This window comes from Melanerpes formicivorus, unplaced genomic scaffold, assembly GCF_026170545.1.
Source record: "Melanerpes formicivorus ecotype bairdi unplaced genomic scaffold, bMelFor1.0.p_v2 SCAF_4, whole genome shotgun sequence".
NCBI classification, from domain to species: domain Eukaryota; kingdom Metazoa; phylum Chordata; class Aves; order Piciformes; family Picidae; genus Melanerpes; species Melanerpes formicivorus.
The window spans coordinates 34,710,842-34,730,478 of record NW_027142356.1 but is presented as its reverse complement, the minus strand read 5'-3'; the positions used below and the strand labels follow the sequence as shown (position 1 = coordinate 34,730,478).

Sequence of the window (19,637 nt, the reverse complement as noted above, 5' to 3'; positions counted from 1 at the left end):
CCCAGTCTCCTGTGATGACAGCCAGCTTTGGGCTTCATCTCAAGAGTGTGTATATAGGCAGCTGAGCCATCCTGCTCATCCTCCAGAAGAAGAGAGAGCTTTCAAAGGTCTGCAGTGCTGTGTGAGTCTGCATGACACCTGGGTGAAGAGACAGGGCAGTCGAAGGGTAGTACCCAGACACCAGCAGCATGCACGTTGAGCACAGACACAAATCGTAGTAGTAGTGTGGAAAATGCAGCTCTTTGAAAGCCCTGAGCTATATTAATTGGAGAAAAAAAACACACACAAAACCACAACCAACTGAACTTTAATTGCTATTTAATCTCTAAACACATGCAGACATATTTTGGTGTATTTATTCTTCTTAATTGAATAGTTTTCCAAGCAAATTAATATTACTCACCTAGGTGATATTTTCTTATCCTAGAGTGCTCCCAGCTGTTTTATGAGATTTCCTTTCAAGTATTCACTCACATACAGGATAATATCTGTTCTTCTAAATAAATGTTGCAATAATGCTGTTGGCTTAAGCCTCAGTTTTCCTTCTGTCATGAGCTTTGTCTGCTGTCCTTTGGAGAATAGGAGGCTCAGGGCAGACCTCCTTGCTCTCTACAACTACCTGAAGGGAGGCTGTAGCCAGGTGGGGCTTGGTCTCTTCTCCCAGGCAACCAGCACCAGAAGAATAGAATAGAATAGAATAGAATAGAATAGAATAGAATAGAATAGAATAGAATAGAATAGAATAGAATAGAATAGGCCAGGTTGGAAGAGACATTCAGGATCATCGCATCAAATCTATCATCCAACACCACCCAACCAACAAACCGATGCAACCAAGCACCCTGTCAAGTCTCCTCCTGAACATCTCCAGTGATGGCGACTCCACCACCTCCCCAGGCAGCCCATTCCAATGGGCAATCACTCTCTCTGTGAGGACACAGTCTCAAGCTGCACCAGGGGAGGTTTAGGCTGGATGTTAGGAAGAAGGTCTTCATAGGAAGAGAGATTGGTCATTGGAATGTGCTGCCCAGGGAGGTGGTGGAGTCACCATCATTGGAGGTGTTTAGAAGGAGATTTGATAGGGTGCTTGGTGCCATGGTTTAACTGATTTAGATGGTGTTGGATGATAGGTTGGACTCGATGATCACAAAGGTCTTTTCCAACCTGGTCTGGTCTATTCTATTCTATTCTATTCTATTCTATTCTATTCTATTCTATTCTATTCTATTCTATTCTATTCAGAAATAAGCAATCATGATAAAACACCTAGTAAAAGGCTTGAGGATAGACTACTACAAGCTTTCAGTTCAAAAAAGAGATGAAGGGTAGGAATATGACAACAGGTTGTCCATTGTTGTCCACAGATAACACCATCTGTTGATCTGTTGTCCACTCAAGGTGTTTTGAGGGCTGTCTTTGAAGGCTGGAAACAAGTTCCTGAACTAGATGAGCCACAGCTTCCGATGCTTCCTTTATTCTGCCTTTTTTTCCCTTGCTAGCTTGGTTTGCTGAGCTGCTGTCAGCCTTCATCATGTCATCTTGAGTGCTGGTGGAAACATCAGGCTAGAATATGTTTCATCCTGCAGCTTGATGGTCCTTGGAGTAGACTATAGCAGCTGGTTAGTAACACATATCATAAAGACATGACTAAAGCAGTTCAGCTGGGAAGAAAGCAGTTCAGCTGGGAAGTTCAGAAGAGCTCTGGTTCCTTTCCCAGCCTCTGCAAAGCATGTTTCCAGTAGAAGGTACCTGCCCCTTCTGGGGTGCAGCTGGTTTGCACATAGGTGATGCTCCTGGTTTTCTAAAGCACAGTGTGCTCTCCACTGGAGATGTCTCTGATAATCCCAGCTAAATCTGGGGATGTCTCTGGATTACAATATGAGTTGCTAGCGCCTTCTTAAGGCTGTGTCAGTAGAGCCAGTGTTTCTTCACTGTCTTGGCACTGTGGATGAGGTTTAGATTATCTGGTTTTCCTACCCATTATAAACCCAACTGAAAACAGTGTGTTTGTTTGTGACAACCAGATGTGTGCAAAATGATTGCTCAGTTCTTTTGTTCTCATGAGTTTGAGCAGTCAATCTTTTAGATGCTTTGAGTAAACCCAGTGTGGGTTAGTTGTTTGGTGTGGGAAGGCATTTTGGTTTTGGTAAGATGACTTTGATTAGCAGAAATATATCCTCTGCTGCCATGCACTGAGAAAAGAAGGTGCTGTGATAAAGAAGATGGAGTGCACCATGACTCCAACTCTTTCTTTATATGATTTAATGTACTTGAAGCTCAACTTTATTAGAAGAGCTTGTTTATCTGATGGGATGAGATAGCTGCCATATTAGAGCAGCTCTTCAGAAGGTGGTGTATTTTTTGTTTCTCCTTATATGCCAAGTCAAACCAGGCTTTGTCACCTTACTTGGAACCTCAGTAATTGAGTGTGTGTTTCTGATGCTCATTTGCACAGGAGCTGCAGGGCAGCAGTACCAGCTGTGCATCACCTGCACCAGGGCCAGACCCATTCCTGTTTTACTAACTCCAATTCATTTTCCTTTCTCCCATCCTCCTCTGTTCTCAGCAGATATATGGAGTGACCATTCATTTCAGACAGACCCAGATCTACCACCTGGCTGGAAAAAAATCAATGACATTGCTGGAATCTATTACTGGCACATACCAACAGGAACAACTCAATGGCAGCGTCCTGTGTCCATCCCAACAGATCTCCAGGGCTCACGGAAAGGATCGCTTGGTTCCATTACTCCATCTCCTACTCCAGAAACTGAGGTAACATACTGTGTCTTCTCGAGGGCTCTAAAGAAAATTGGAATGACTTTTTGAACTTGCAGGTTTAACTGTTAGCTAAACTGAGCTTTAGGATATGGGGCCTGATAATATCCCAAAGTGTAGCTGTTTGTTGAGAACACATCGTGAGTACCTGTGTGCATTTTCTAATGGCAAGGCCAGATTGGATGAGGCCTTGAGCAGCTGAGTCTAGTTGAGAGGTGTTCCTGCCTATGGTGGAGAGGTTGGAGTAGATGATCACTAAGGCCCCTTCTAACCTAAGCCATTCTATGATTCATGGAACACTCTAAACTTTGTAGTGTAGGGTAGAATCTGCCCTCTCAGATGAATTAGACAGCCAGGGCCTGAAGAATGTGAAACTGCTTCAGCTCTGCAGCATGCACTGAAGCACTGCTGCATTATATGCATACATCAAATTTTTGGACATTATAGCAGTCTGTTGGCTGGACTCTTCTTTTACATCTTCTTTCTTCTTGGTTTACTTGGTTGGAGTATCACACAAGGACATAGGAGTTGTCATTTGAGACACTGGTTCCTTCACAGGGTAGTTTCTATTGGATAAACATGAAGTAGTATTCTCAAGTGTAAGTATCTTAACATCCTGCCAGTATGAAATACTTGCACAAGTGGATCACTGTGTTGCAGTCAGTATTTAATTGAAAACAGAAAGCAATGCATTCTCTCCTCCACATGTCCTAAAAGAGCAATATACTGCCTTTTAAAATAACCCTTTCAGGCACAATTCTTGGGCCTCATCGGTGTCATATAAGTAGAAAAACAACATATCAAGGAGTATCCCTCAAAAAAAATGCAGTCACTTTGGTTTAGTGTGCTGGGAAGATTTCTGTGGCATGAAGTACTAACTATCAGATCACATCATTTGGAAATGAATTATTTTTCCTGCTAGCTTTTCAGAGGAATGTTCACAGCTTTATGAAATCAAGGGAAGTCTTTGTATGAGCTGTGAGGTTTGGAGCAGACAGCCCTTAAGTTTTGCTTAGCTTTTTGCAGATGTATTCAGGTATGACATTTCTGCTCTTCTTGATTTTGTTGATACAAAATCACTTCCATCAAAGTTAAGAGGAGTTAAGGACGTTCAGATCTGTGTTAGCAACTTTTATCCTCTCTAAGGCTTAAACATGCACATTCTTGTTCACTCTCTTAGAAAGGTTGCTCCCACATGGTCAAAAATGCTGCTCATAAAGTTTGCAAGCTTGACCACAGCATTTTAGTCATGGTTTGCATCAGTCAAGCCCCCTTGGAATGTGCAGTGCACCAAACATGCTGGAAGTGATTTCTGAGAGGGTTCATGGAGGAAAACCAGCAATTGTATTCAGTATTCAGTATTCAGTATTCCTAAGGTTGGAAGAGACCTCAAAGATCATCGAGTCCAACCTGTCACCACAGACCTCATGACTAGAGTAGGGAGGACACTACTGCCCACTGCAGGCTTGAACTCACAACCTTCCCATTAAGGGTCTTATGTGCTACCAACTGAGCCACTTGTTATCATTCAGATAGAAAACAAGGGGGAAAAAAAAGCAATCTAAAGTGCTTCACATGCTCCCAGTATGAATTCCTGTGATTTATACTTGAGGGATACAACTTCACCAGTAAGTGTTTTTCTTACTTTGAAATGTGGTGACAGGGCTGTAATTTGTGAGTTATGGCTGTCTTTCCCAAAAGCCCAGAAATCAGCGTGGCTAGCAAACTGCAGTGGGGGAAACGCATGCATTCCATTCAGATATTTTCATACCTGTGTTTAAAGTGTCTTTACAGTGAAAACTTCAGCCCTGCTGGTAATATTGCAGATGTATTTTAACCTCCCATGATTTCTTTTCCCCTGAAGAACAGTTTGTGATTATAAATAACGCTCATTAATTCGCAGCAGCAGCATGGAACAGGCAAAACGGAAAAGTTAATAACAACCTAGATTTTTATACAGTTGAGATGTATTAACTAAGACACTTAAGGAGTCAGAATAAAATGCCCTCTGTGTGTGAGTACCTGTTAGGCTCACCTGTGTTTTGATATGGCAGTTCCAATTCAGAAAGGAGTTTGATCCAGCAAAGATTTATGCATATACAGCTCTGTGGCAGCATCAAGATCGTTCACAGTAGTGTAAAAGATCATACAAAACCTAAGCAAGTTTCCAACATTTTTATTTGTGTGATATTATGTAGTTACTTTATATAGCCTGAGGCTTTTGTCTCTTGAAAGTTTCTGCATTCATTGATAAGCATCTTGCATACCAGTATTGAAGAGAAGGCTCTGAGAAGACCTTATTGTGGCCTTCCAGTATCTGAAGGGGGCTACAAGAAAGCTGGGGCGGGACTTTTTAGGATGTCAGGTAATGGTAGAGGTAGGGGGGGAAGGAGCAAAACTAGAAGTGAGTAGATTCAGACTGGGTATTAGGAAGAAGTTCTTCAGCATGAGGGTGATGAGACACTGGGCCAGGTTGCCCAGGGAGTTGGTAGAAGCCTCATCCCTGGAGGTTTTTTAAGGCCAGGCTGGATGGCACTCTGAGCAACCTGACGTAGTGTCAAGGTGTCCCTGCCCATTGCAGGGGAGTTGGAACTGGATGACCTTTGAGGCCCCTTCCAACCCTGACAATTCTGTGATTCTGTTTTTGGGTGAGTAGTTATTAAGATAGCATAGCAATGGAGAACCAGCTGAATATTGAACTCCATCATTGTTAGTGTGACTTTGGCTCAGGACTTTGTGCACTGCTAAACACTGAAGCTGCCACAAAGAAGGGGCATAGCTGGAGTTACAATGGGAACTGTTAGAAAAGGTCTTGGAACCACAGATGTTGAGCTTTATTAAGAGGTTATGGGAGGAAGGATCCTTCTGGGATTCAGCTAGTTCCCAAAAGAACTCTGGTACAGACAGCAGGAAATAAATCATGGTATGGGGTTAAGAGGTATGGGTAGGTAATGAAATAATTTGTAGTCTAGATGTAAGAGCATCAGCTCTCGTGGATCTTTGGGTTTCCATCTCTCCACAATCAATATCTGCCAGCACTTAATCATCTCTGGGTCACTTGCAGGTGGTGCTGATTTCAGTCCCTGTTCACTGCACTGCAGCCTACCCCAAGTGTTGACCCTCTCATGTCATGTGAAGGATTAACCTGGGCATCTGTGGTAGGGTCAAGTGGAGACTCCACGAAAGATGTGGAATTTGAGCTAGAATAGAGGTTCCCAAATGCCTTTATCCTGGAGCTACCACTGGCAACAGCGATTGTGGTGGACAGCTTCCAGCTCCAAGTTGGACAATGTGTGGGCTGTGTACTGCTGGTTCCCTCAGTGCTGTTGGGAAGCCTGTGCTCTGAGATAATCAAGTTTGGGAGGGCTGGTATAGCTCATTCCCACGTGCTGGAATTTGTAGTGCTTTCTTCTGCAGAGCTTGGGGGATAGCTAGTTTTTAGGCAGATGAGAGAGTATAATCTGGGACTGAAGGCTGGCATGGAGAGCTGTCCCAATAGGCTTCCATGAGCCCATAAAAAAATCCTTTTCTCATATTTGTCTGTGAAGCATCATGTGCTAGTCTTGAGCTGAGTTTGAGCTGGTGTGGCTTTTGAATTTGTCAAATAAACGTTTAGGAACACTTCCCACACACACCCCTTCTCTTGCCCAGAGTGATGCTTTGTTACCCTTTGTCCTGTTTCCTTCTTTTGTTTTGTTGTTTTCTTTTTTTATTGCTATTATTTTGTGTCCCTGTCTCTTAAATTATGTGCTGTCCAGAGCTTCATATGGTAGAATGTGGCTCACAGCTGAGAGCAGCCAAGAAAGAAGAGATACTCAAATCGTTCAGCCATTTCTGTGCTGTAGCTTCCCCTGGATCTTTAGCATCGAGAGCAGTGGTTACTTACAGATCCTGCACTGAGCATCAGAGGGAAATGGATAGGGAAGGATTGTGGTGGGTTAAAGGTCCAACCCCACCCCCAACATTAACTTTGCCCCAAGAATGATGCTATAATACATACAAATGGCAAAGGAAAAAAAAAGTGGAACTGTCTGATCCATTTTTCATATGGCAGAACTTTGACCACCTTGAAATCCATCATTTACTTTGAAATCATAGAATCACCTGGGTTGGGAGGCACCTCCAAAAGTCTTCTAGTCCAACCTTCTCTGCATTAAGCAGGGGCATCCTCATCTACATCAGGCTGCCCAGAGCCCCATTGAGCCTCACCTCGAATATCTCTAGGGATGGGACCTCAACCACCTCTCTGGGCAACCTGCTCCAGTGTTCAATCACCCTCATTGTAAAGAACTTTTTCCTCACATCCAGCCTAAATCTACTCTTCTCCAGTTTAAAACCATTGCCTCTATTTCAGTTTAAGGGTTAATGTTCACATTTTCCATATTTCCCTCTGTCAATCCCATTGTTCTTTATTGGAAACCTTTGCAGATTTGCAAGCCAGACTGGTGAAAAGTTTTGGTCCTGTTGAAGGGAAGTTTTTAGCCCCTATTACAAGAGGGATATGGATGTGCTGGAAGGTGTCCAGAGAAGGGCCACGAGGATGATCAGAGGGCTGGAGCACCTCTCCTATGAGGACAGACTGAAGGAGTTGGGGCTGTTCAGTCTGGAGAAGAGAAGGCTCCGAGGTGACCTCATTGTGGCCTTCCAGTATCTGAAGGGGGCTACAGGAAGGCTGGGGAGGGACTGCTCAGGATCTCAGGTAGTGATAGGACTAGGGGCAATGGAATGAAGCTGGAGGTGGGGAGATTCAGGCTGGATGTGAGGAGGAGGTTCTTCCCCATGAGAGTGGTGAAGCCCTGGAATGGGTTGTCCAGGGAGGTGGTTGGGGCGCCGTCCCTGGAGGTGTTTAAGCCCAGGCTGGATGAGGCTCTGTCCAGCCTGATGTAGTGTGGGGTGTCCCTGCCCATGGCAGGGGGGGTTGGAACTAGATGATCCTTGTGGTCCCTTCCAACCCTGACTGATACTATGATACTTTTGCACAGGCTGCAAAGACAATTTTTCTTTCACAAGACAATCAGGAAATCTCACTCCAAAGCAATTAGGGGTTAAGCATTATGTGGAAATCCTGCAGATTTAACAGAAATGCTAATAAATGATCGATAAAATTTACCTGGAACTTCCTTCTCCTCAAAAGCATGCAAATGTATTTTGGTTTTGCACAGGTGATTAAATTTGATTGAGTTTTAGGGGGCTTTTTTTACCCCTTTCTGTTGCCAAATGAATTCCTTTGTGACTCCTTCTCTTCTCTAACATTCTCTTCCCAATGTTAAAGATTTTGCCACCTCTTTTCCATTTCCTGTGCAGAGAAAAAGCCATGGGGTTTAATTTGCAGCAAGAGATTCTTTGAGATTATGGTAGAATTTGGTGATGTTGGTTGTGGCTTCATATAGCCTGGATCACCTCTAAAAGTTCTTCTGCCTGTAACATAACCACTAGCAACTAATAATGAAACAGGATTGGCTTAGGGACAACTAACAACTCATTTAATTCAAAGGCATGCTAGGGAAGAGTTACTCTTGCCATTTGTTTCTCACAAATAATTCCTTCAGTGGGGATGTACTGAGGACATCTCTGAGGTGAGAGACCCACCCTCCAAATTAATGCGTTGGGCCGCATGAGGCCAGTCACTGGTGGTGTGCCCCAGGGATCAGTGCTGGGCCCCATCCTGTTCAGTATCTTTATTGATGATCTGGATGAGGGGATTGAGGCCATCATCAGTAAATTTGCAGATGACACCATGATGGGAGCAGCTGTTGATCTGTTAGAGGGTAGGAGAGCTCTCCAGAGGCACCTTAACAGGCTGGACAGATGGACAGAGTCCAAGGGCATGAGATTCAACAAGTCCAAGTGCTGGGTTCTACACATTGGCCACAACAACCCCATGCAGTGTTACAGGCTGGGGTCAGAGTGGCTGGAGAGAGGCCAGGCAGAGAGGGACCTGGGGGTACTGGTTGATAGTAGGCTGAACATGAGCCTGCAGTGTGCCCAGGTGGCCAAGAAGGCAAATGGCATCCTGGCATGCATCAAGAATCATGTAGCCAGCAAGAGCAGGGAAGTCATTGTGCCCCTGTACTCAGCACTGGTTAGGCCACACCTTGAGTACTGTGCCCAGTTCTGGGCCCCTCAATTTAAGAAGGACATTGAGATACTTGTACTTGAATGTGTCCAGAGAAGGGCAATGAGGCTGGGGAGGATCCTTGAGCACAGCCCTGTGAGGAGAGGCTGAGGGAGCTGGGGTTACTTAGCCTGGAGAAGAGGAGGCTCAGGGGAGACCTTCTCGCTCTCTACAACTACCTGAAGGGAGGCTGTAGCCAGGTGGGGGTTGGACTCTTCTCCCAGACAGCCAACACCAGAACAAGAGGACACAGTCTCAAACTGAGCCAGGGGAAGTTTAGGCTCAAGGTGAGGAGAAAGTTCTTCACAGAGAGTTGTTGGCCATTGGAATGTGCTGCCCGGGGAGGTGGTGGAGTCACCATCCCTGGAGGTATTCAAAAAGGGATTGGACATGGCACTTGACGCCATGGTTTAGTAGTCATGAGGTGTTTGGTGTCAGGTTGGACTTGAGGTCTTTTCCAACCTGGTTGATTCTATGATCTTGGGGCTGAAGTGGACAGCCTGGGAGAGTTTGTCTTAAAAGGGACTACTAGTTACAGAATTAGTTGATTTGGTGAAGGCTCTTCAGTCTTTCAGCAACCAAATCTCCTGTCCTGCTTGGCCCATGCTCAGGACTGTGGGATTCTTGTCTTTGTGGGCAAGAGGAAAGGAGCAGCTCCAACATCAGCTGCTCTTCCCAGGCTTTGTAGGGAAGGATGAAGCTCAGGTTGCTGTAGTGCTGAACACACTGCTGCTCGCTCGTTTGTACCAGTGACTGCCTCTGAAAACTTTGAGAACCTCTGAATAGCCACTGAGATGATGGCTGGTTTGTCTGAGGCTGGTTTGGGTTTGTTCTGTTTTTTTTCAGAAGACAGCTGCTAGGCTTTACAAAACTCCTTTATCAGCTAAAAAGAATCTCTGCACTCCTTACTAATCCTCCTCTCCCTCCCTGTCCCTGTCTTCTGCTTCCTTTCTAGAAATATTTGGGTTTTACCTTGTGTACATCTTACCCTTGTGTATGTCCTTATGGTTCACTATTTCTAGCTCCAGTAGTGTTAAGGTGTGCGACAAAACTACCAAGCAAATGGAAATCCTGATGTTCCCCCTTAATTGCTGTTTAGCCAGGGCTGTAGCAGCTGTGGCCAGCATTCACCTCCAGATTCATTTTGCTTGCTTTTAAGACCGTAGTTGCAGAACGGTTTCATTGTCTGTTCCTAATTTATACTGACTTCCCTTGTTTCAATCATTTCTTTTGGTAAGTAACTGTTAGAGGCATGGCTCCCCTCCCCTTCCCTCCAAATGCCATGCCACAGTGGAGTAACTCGTTGAAGTTTGAGGTGATCTGTTCCCTAACCCATCCTGTAAATATCAATGCTAACAACAGTGTCTTGTGTTTTTTTTTTTCCTTTTCTTTTCTTCTTCTTTTTCTTTCTTTTCTTTTTTTTTCTTTTTCTTTCTTTTCTTTTTCTTTCTTTTCCTTTCTTTCTTTTTTTTTTTTATCAATGTGCTTCTTCCTGTGTGAATAATTATGTGTCTAGAAACAGCCATGGAGTGATTTTGCTGTACTGAATGGGGGAAAGATTAATAGTGACATTTGGAAGGCAAGTATATTGTCAGATTTTAGAACCTTTAATACTCTTACCCTTGTTTTGTTGTTTGGGTTTTGGTTGGTTTTTTTTTTTGCATGGCAGTGGCTGTTTTCTTTTTCTTTTCTTTTCTTCTTCTTCTTTTGTTTTGTTTTATTTTCCCCTCCTTTATTTATCCATGAATGTCATTCATAACCTAGGCCGAAGCAAGCGGGGGTATACTGCTAGGGATGGATGTCTAGCTCACAAACATGCTGCCTTTTCTGATCTTTCCACTTGGAATGGATTCAGCCTGAACTAGCAGGGCAACTGCCATGATGTAACAAATGAGATGCCTGCACTGAATGAAATGCAGCTTGAGAAATAGATGCATGCCTCTTTTTCAACTTCAGCCAGAACCACTGTCGCTTCTCTGCAGGGAGGATTTGATTTCCCTTTCAAATAAGCAATAACACAACGGTGTACTTAATGTCATATTAACAGCACTTAGTACTGCACTAATAGCACTGCCTTTATCTTTAGGATCTGCATGCAGCCACCGTGAACCCAGACCCAAGTCTGAAAGAGTTTGAAGGAGCAACGTTACGCTATGCCTCTTTGAAGCTCAGGTACTCAGAAGTCTCCATGGAGTGGCCGACTTTGTTTTAGCTTATGGAGTTCAACAGGGAGAAATAGAGAGTCTTGCACATGGGAATGCATAACCCAGGAGTGAAGCTTAGACTAGGATCCACCTGGCTGGAGAGCAGCTTATGGAGTTCAACAGGGAGAAATAGAGAGTCTTGCACATGGGAATGCATAACCCAGGAGTGAAGCTTAGACTAGGATCCACCTGGCTGGAGAGCAGCCCTGTGGAAAGGGACCACGAGAATGATCAGAGGTTTGGAAGCTCTGCTATGTGAAGAAAGGCTGAAAGAACTGGGTTTGTTCAGCCTTGAGAAGAGAAGGCTTAGGGGAGACCTTATTACCATGTACCAGTACATAGAAGGTAGCTACAAGGGGTATGGAGACTCCCTCTTTACAAAGAGTCACATGGAAAAGACAAGGGGTAATGGGCAGAAGTTAGTCCTGGGGAGATTCCCATTGGAATCCAGAAGAACATTTTTCACCATCAGTTTTTCAGTTAGACATTTTCATCTTTCAGTTAGACATTGCAATCCTGTCCCAAGGGAGGTAGTGGATTCCTTTACATTGGACAGTTTTATGACTCAGCTTCACAGGGTGTTGGGCCATCTCATTTCAACTACAGTATCACCTAGAAAGGTTGGACCAGATGATCCTTGAGGCCCCTTCCAACCTGGCATTCTGTGATTCTGTGGTTTTTGTCCTGTCCTGTAAGTTTTATATCCTCTTTTCTTTTTTTTCCTTACAGAAATGGTCCACAATCTGATGATGATGATTCTTGTAGTATCAACAGTGATCCAGAATCCAAGGTCTGTATGAAGATGCACAATGTGCTAGCAATTAAAAGTGTGCAGTTGGAACCATAACTTTCAAGGTGCAGAATGTTCCCCTGTGCTTTGAAACGAGCTGTGCTCCTGGTGCTGGGTAGGCTGACCATGCAAGACCAGTTCCCTCAAAGGAATTTGCAGATGTAAAGCCTCATTCACTTTGCTTAGGAAAGTGTGACTGACTTTAAAATCACAGAAGCCAAGAAATTGAGTGTTACAGCTCAGGATTCTACTGTGGAACTGTAATAACTGACCCCTTGCACAACTGAGTGAGTTTTCTGTCCTGAGTGCGAGAGGCCTCTGTTTTTCACTATGGCTGAATAGCTTCCTGGAGCATTCAGTGATGGAATTTGCTCTCTATTCTCAAGTTTATCCCTTTTTTAAGTATTCTTCCTTGTTCATGTGGTTTCTTGAACTCAGAGCTAGCAACAAGGAAGTTCTTTTCTAGAAGGAGGAACGTTGTGTTTTGGAACAGAGAATGCAACCTGGTTTGAGGATAAATTCATAAAGGAGAGCAAAACCATGCTGTGAACAAGCACCATAAAAGAATCAGAGCCTCTGCTGTTACAATCTAAGATTACTGGGGAGAAAGAAGCAGCAGAAGGTTTTGGAATGCTTGTATACATCTCCAGCCTTGTCTTGTTGATAGCTTTGCCTTGTGCTTGCATCTATTTTTTCAGGCTGTATGTGACTCTCTATAATTGGAAACCCCAAGTTATTTAAATAATTGTTTTGGCTGTGCCATACACATGCAGTGACTGACAGGATCAGAAGCTACTTATATGCAGGAAGACAGTATGTAATGGAGTTAATAATTAGAATAGCATTAATGATATATTTTAGGCTAGAAAACAGACTGATCTGGGTACTTAAACTTCTTTGTCATCTTGATTATTTGGCTTGTGATGCTTAAATCAGATGTGAATAAATGTGTTTTGCTTGGCAGGCTGGCAAGTGAAAAACAAGGCTTTCAGCTGGGCTGGTTACAATGAGAGGCTCTGAATTCTGAGCACAGTAAATGGAGCTGGCAGAGTGATGAGCATTAGGCACCAGCGCTCAGAACCAGCAGCTCTTCCGTTCATGATAAGCCTTATGGTATGGAAAGCATTATAGGGAGGCAGTATTTTGATATGTCTGACTCCTTCTCCAGCTGGTTTGCACTGGGTGGAATTAGAAGCCTTCATGGCAGTGTTTGTGTGGATGAGTGACTGGTGTGTCATCATCCCCTTTCCCTCTCTGGCTTGCTGTTTCAGTTTCGAAATGTATGGGACTGATACCCATGCAGCCTTTGTGAAATGGTTCAGAGCCAAAAGCTTGTCCTTTCTTCTGTCTATCACAGCTGGCTTGTTTCTCCTGTTTAGGCAAAACCATGCTGGTGGTGCTTCAGTGGATCACTGAAACAGTCACAGAAGTGGCTTGAGAAGAGCAGGACAAGGAAAAGAGGAGGAGCTATACATATTGGGAGGGTTGTTTCTGGTTGGTTGGGTTTCTTTTGGGTTACTTGAGTCAAAGCACCTTACCTGGCAGTTGTCATTGCCTCATGGGGATGCTGTGCAGAAGCAACAGTGGTTGTATATGTGGTCCTGCTGGTGAAGCTCAGCAGATTTGATGTTGCTTTGCAGCAAGAGAGGCTGTTCAGTGCACCTCCCTCTGCCCTGAGGAGAGGACAAGCAGCTGCTGCATGCCCAAAATCTCACAGGGATAGGAAGTGGTCTAGAAACAGCCAGGAGAATCATAGAATCACTAAGGTTGGAAGCCCATTCCAATGGCCAACAGCTCTCTCTGTGAAGAACTTTCTCTTCACCTTGAGCCTAAACTTCCCCTTGTGCAGTTTGAGACTGTGTTCTCTTGTTCTGGTGCTGGTTGCCTGAGAGAAGAGACCAACCCCCTCCTGGCTACAATCTCCCTTCAGGCAGTTGTCGAGAGCAAGAAGGTCTCCCCTGAGCCTCCTCTTCTCCAGGCTAAACAACCCCAGCTCCTTCACCTGTGGAAAATGCTCTGAGGTCTTTAATTCTCACATGGATGGGAAAGGGATGGTGGAGGATAGCATAGGTGGATTCCTTGCTAGCCTGTTTTACCCAAAATATTATGAGACTGAAAGAACCTGGTGGGGTTTGAAACTGATGACCTGAGACTTGGGAAATCAGACTTTTTAGCCCCTCAGGCTCTCCTCTGCCACACAACATACCTTAACTGTATTTGATTGCAGCTTATTTTGTTTCGCAGCAAGAACAGGTATTTTTTTTCTCCATATCAGCCTAAGAGAAGGAAGGGGTTTATAAACTTGTTAAAGAAAGAATTTGCCGAAATGAACCTTGTTAGTGATGTTTTAGAGTTTTTAAGCCTATCCATGACAGTGGTCAGTGTATCTGACAAAAAAACCCAACTCAGTGGAGTTTCCTGAACGGCGCTGAGCGATGCTGTCTTTCAGCAAAGGGAACCATGCCACCTTGTGGAATGCTGCAGTAGTTCTCTTCCCACAGCGTCTGTCAGCTCCTGCAAAGATAGAAGCACTGCAAAAACGTCAGCTCGGGGAAATCTGTGTCATCTAATTCGTGTAATTCTCGTCGGCAAGGTGATTTATGCAGCCAGGCAGTTAAGTGTTGAATGTTGTCGACAGGCAACAAATGTTTCCTTGTGCACCACTTCCTTAAGGTGCAGTTCCGAGCTTCCTATCCTCGGCATCTTGGTGCAGATTGTCTGCACAAGGCTGTAAAACAGAAGGAGGAGGAGGACAAAGGGGAAAATTATTACATCCAGCTTCTTGAGTTCAGTAATTTCTTTAGGCAGGAATTTTTTGAAGAGAAGTGTGGCCAGCAGGTCAAGGGAGGTGATCCTCCCCCTCTACTCAGCTCTGCTGAGACCCCACCTGGAGTACTGCCTCCAGTTCTGGAGCCCCTATTACAAGAGGGATATGGAGGTGCTGGAAGGGCCACAAGGATGATCAGAGGGCTGGAGCACCTCTCCTATGAGGACAGACTGAAGGAGTTGGGGCTGTTCAGTCTGGAGAAGACAAGGCTCTGAGGTGACCTCATTGTGGCCTTCCAATATCTGAAGGGGGCCTACAGGAAGGCTGGGGAAGGACTGCTCAGGATCTCAGGTAGTGATAGGACTAGGGGGAATGGAATGAAGCTGGAGGTGGGGAGATTCAGGCTGGATGTGAGGAGGAAGTTCTTCCCCATGAGAGTGGTGAAGCCCTGGAATGGGTTGTCCAGGGAGGTGGTTGAGGCCCTGTCCCTGTAAGTGTTTAAGCCCAGGCTGGATGAGGCTCTGGCCAGCCTGATCTAGTGTGGGGTGTCCCTGCCCATGGCAGGGGGGTTGGAACTAGCTGATCCTTGTGGTCCCTTCCAACCCTGACTGATACTATGATACTATGATGGCTCCTTGTGTTTGACAAGGATCCTAATTCTGCAGGTGAAACACGCACTAGAAATGAGTTTTGAATTGGTACCTCCCAGGAGACAGAGCATAACCTTTCTGATTAATTTATAAAGCAACCTGTGCCTTACTAATTGAGTTCCAAGGGAGGTAAAAAGATGCTTTTACAAGTCCTGGACTGTAAACTCCTTTGGACTGTCTCTTTTCATGTTGCTGTCAATTATGGTGGCCAGTGTAAAAATATAGAAAGATGCCAAATCTTTTCCTCAGTCACAGGTTCTTTACCATGAGGGTAGTGGAATACTGGAGCAGGTTGCCCAGGGAGGTGGTTGGAGTTCTATCCCTGGAGATATTCAGTGAGGCTCAACAGGGCTCTGGGCAACCTGATCTGGTTGGTGATGCCCCTGCTGACTACAGAGGGGGTTGTACTGGATGACCTTCAGAGGTCCCTTCCAGCCCAGACCATTCTGTGTAAAGAAAGTGCACCTCCTGGGAGAAGCCTGTCTGTGCCCCAGGAACTGCATGAAAAGTACAAAGCCCGTGTGACAATTCCTTCAAAATCTTGTCAGATTTGACCTATTTGGGCTTGCCTTTGTGGTCTCCTTTTAAATGTTGATTTCTGCTAAGCCTTAATTTAGCTTTTCTGTGCCGAGCATGGATTTTCAAGTTCCCTGTCCACATTAGCCTGTTCAGCAGAGTTTTGCTTTCCAGCCTTGCCATTTTAAAGTGGTTTCAGCTATCTATTGATATCTCAAAGTGGGAAGAATGTCTTTTTACCTGTGGAAGTAATAGGCAGTTGTTCCAAAAGCGTGTTTTCTAGTTTACAAACAAATGCTTAGGATCTCAGAGGAAGAGGAGACTGCTTCCAAGAGGTGTAGAGGCAGGAGATGCTGATACCCAATATTTAAGTTTAGTGACTTACTCACAGGTGAATGAAAGCACAGTTGGAGACGTGGAAGGAACTCCTATGGATTACCTGAATTTTAGGGCTTAACCAGTTGGACCTTCTGGTGTGATGTGAGGCATGTTTCTCAGATGCTGACTTGTGCATCCACTGCTGTCTGTCATGAAAGTGGCCTGTAAATAGCACTACTGAAATGATTTTACAAACAACGTCTGCCCCCCAAGGAGTTAATCTCCATCTCTCTGCTGCTTTTCTTGCTGTGGAGGCAGGTATGTTTTGCGTGTTTTAGAATAAACCTTTATTTTAGAATAAACCAAACCAGGTTGGAAGAGACCCTCAAGATCATCACATCCAACCCATCAACCAATCCAACCCACCTAAACAGCTAACCCATGGCACCAAGCACCTTCTCAAGTCTCCTCCTGAACACCTCCAATGACGGCGACTCCACCACCTCCTTGGGCAGCCCATTCCAATGGGCAATCACTCTTTCTGTATAGAACTTCTTCCTAACATCCAACCTGAACCTCCCCTGGCGCAGCCTGAGACTGTGTCCTCTTGTTCTGGTGCTGGCTGCCTGGGAGAAGAGACCAACATCCGCCTGGCTACAACCTCCCTTCAGGTAGTTGTAGACAGCAATAAGGTCACCTCTGAGCCTCCTCTTCTCCAGGCTAAGCAGCCCCAGCTCCCTCAGCCTCTCCTCACAGGGCTGTGTTCCAAACCCCTCACCAACTTTGTTGCCCTTCTCTGGACTCGTTCCAGCAACTCAACCTCCTTCCTAAACTGAGAGGCCCAGAACTGGACACAGGACTCGAGGTGTGGCCTAACCAGTGCAGTGTACAGGGGCAGAATGACCTCCCTGCTCCTGCTGGCCACACTGTTCCTGATGCAGGCCAGGATGCCATTGGCCCTCTTGGCTGCCTGGGCACACTGCAGGCTCATGTTCAGCCTACCATCAACCAGTACCCCCAGGTCCCTCTCCACCTGGCTGCTCTCCAGCCACTCTGACCCCAGCCTCTAGCTCTGCATGGGTTTATTGTGGCTGATGTGCAGAACCTGGCACTTGGATGTATTCAATCTCCTGCCCTTGGGCTCTGCCCATCTGTCCAGCCTGTCGAGGTCTCTCTGCAGAGCCTCTCTACCCTCCAGCAGATCAACTCCTGCCCCCAGCTTGGTGTCGTCCACAAATTTACTGATGATCGACTCAATGCCCTCATCCAGATCATCAATAAAGATGTTAAAGAACAGGATCAAGCGTCCTACATTTGCTTCCTTCTGGTCTTCTCCAGAAGCAAATAGCCTGGCTAGACACAGGATCATTTGTAAATAATCAGCTTGTCTCCTTGGTGATGGAGATGAGTCTGGTTTCTGATGCAAGTGAAGGCTTAACCAGAGAGGAGGAGTTTTTGTCATGGTTGGTGACATCAAGACAAGATCCTCTTTTCACATTGAAGTCCATTATTCCTTTTCCCAGACAGAGTAACTTTTGAAGTCACTAGTGCACACTGGGAGCAGTCAGCATTTTTCCATTCCCAGTCCATCTTGTGCCCCATATAATCTTCTCATGAGCTCATGAAAACACCACAAAACTCCTCAGTTAAATTGATTTCTGTTAATGGTCTGAATTAAGTCTGAGAAACTTTATTGCATACTAAGTTCCCTTGCAAAAAAACCTAACCAACCAACCAAAAATAAATAAATCTGAAAGAAAAATTGGGTGTCCTCAACAGGTTTTGTTCCAAAATGATACTTCTTGGTTTGGGAACAGGAGTTGGTTTCTTTCAAAAACAATCATAGAATCACCCAGGTTGGAAGGGACCTCCAAAGGTCATCTAGTCCAACCCCTCTGCAGTGATCAGGGCCATCCTCAACTAGATCAGGTCACCCAGAGCCCTGTCAAGGCTCGCCTTGAATATCTCCAGGGATGGGGCCTCAACCATCTCTCTGAGCAACCCATTCCAGTGCTCAGCCACTTTCATTGTAAAGAACTTTTTCCTCACATCCACTCTCAATCTGCTCTTCTCTAATTTCAAACCTTTGCCCCTCATAGAATCGTAGAATTAGTAAAGGTGGAAAAAACCTCAAAGATCATCAAGTCCAACCTGTCACCCAACACCTCATGACTAACTAAACCATGGCTTCAAGTGCCACATCCAATCCTTTTTTTAACACCTCCAGGAATGGTGACTCCACCACCTCCCTGGGCAGCACATTCCAATGGCCAAGAACTCTTTCTGTGAAGAACTTTCTCCTCACTTCAAGCCTAAACCTCCCATGGCACAGCTTGAGACTGTGTGCTCTTCTTCTGGTGCTGGTTGCCTGGGAGAAGAGACCAACCCCTTCCTGGCTACAACCTCCCTTCAGGTAGTTGTAGAGAGCGAGAAGGTCTCCCCTGAGCCTCCTCTTCTCCAGACTAAACAATCCCAGCTCCCTCAGTCTCTCCTCTCAGGGTTTGTGCTCAAGGCCTCTCCCCAGCCTCGTTGCCCTTCTCTGGACACACTCAAGTGTCTCAATGTCCTTCTTAAATTGAGGGGCCCAGAACTGGACACAGGAGTCAGTCTTGACAATTACTGTGGTACAGCAAAGGTTTATCCATCTTTCCATCCTTGCAGCTTCTGGGTAGCAATGGTGAGTGATGGGGGTGGCAGCTATTAAACCATTTGGTTGTTCCTGAATTTGGCTGTTTGCCTTTAGCAGCATTGGAGCATCTCCTGGCTGACTGAGGAAACACTGCAGGTAAATGATGCAGGTGCTCAAAAGCATTCTGCTTCAAAAGCAGTTTTAGAAACAGCACAGCAAAGCAGTAAAATAATCTCATCAACAAATCCTTTTTACTGTCTTTGTCACTTTGACCATCAGAACTTTTGGAGCCTGTGCTGGCTCGTTCATTAGGGCTCTGTGATTGATGTTCTCTGCTAGGGAGATTGAACACATCCAAGTGCTGGGTTCTGCACATTGGCCACAACAACCCCATGCAGTGCTACAGGCTGGGGTCAGAGTGGCTGGAGAGCAGCCAGGCAGAGAGAGACCTGGGGGTACTGGTCAATGGTAGGCTGAACATGAGCCTGCAGTGTGCCCAGGCAGCCAAGAGGGCCAATGGCATCCTGGCCTGTATCACAATATCACTGTATCACGGTATTGCTTAGGTTGGAAAGGACCTCGAGGATCATCGAGTCCAACCTATCAACACAGACCCCATGCCTAGACCATGGCACCAAGTGCCACGTCCAATCTCCTCTTGAACGCCTCCAGGGTGGATGACTCAACCACCTCCCTGGGCAACCCGTTCCAATGACGAATGACTCGCTCGGTGAAGAACTTCCTCCTCACCTCGAGTCTAAACCTCCCCTGGCGCAGCTTGAGACTGTGTCCCCTTGTTCTGGTGCTGGTTGCCTGGGAGAAGAGACCAACCCCTTCCCGGCTACAACCACCTTTCAGGTAGTTGTAGAG

The 19,637-nt window shown here is 45.4% G+C and overlaps 1 protein-coding gene across 1 annotated transcript in view; it reads left to right on the top strand.

Moving 5' to 3' along the window:
- LOC137440954 (amyloid beta precursor protein binding family B member 2-like) overlaps positions 1-19,637 on the top strand; it is a 227,163-nt gene that overhangs the window by 140,480 nt on the left and 67,046 nt on the right. Inside the window, exons 5-8 of the mRNA XM_068137760.1 lie at positions 2,570-2,775; positions 10,410-10,472; positions 10,980-11,065; positions 11,827-11,887. Coding sequence (XP_067993861.1) covers positions 2,570-2,775; positions 10,410-10,472; positions 10,980-11,065; positions 11,827-11,887 — 416 coding nt within the window. The remainder of the gene's footprint in view (positions 1-2,569; positions 2,776-10,409; positions 10,473-10,979; positions 11,066-11,826; positions 11,888-19,637) is intronic.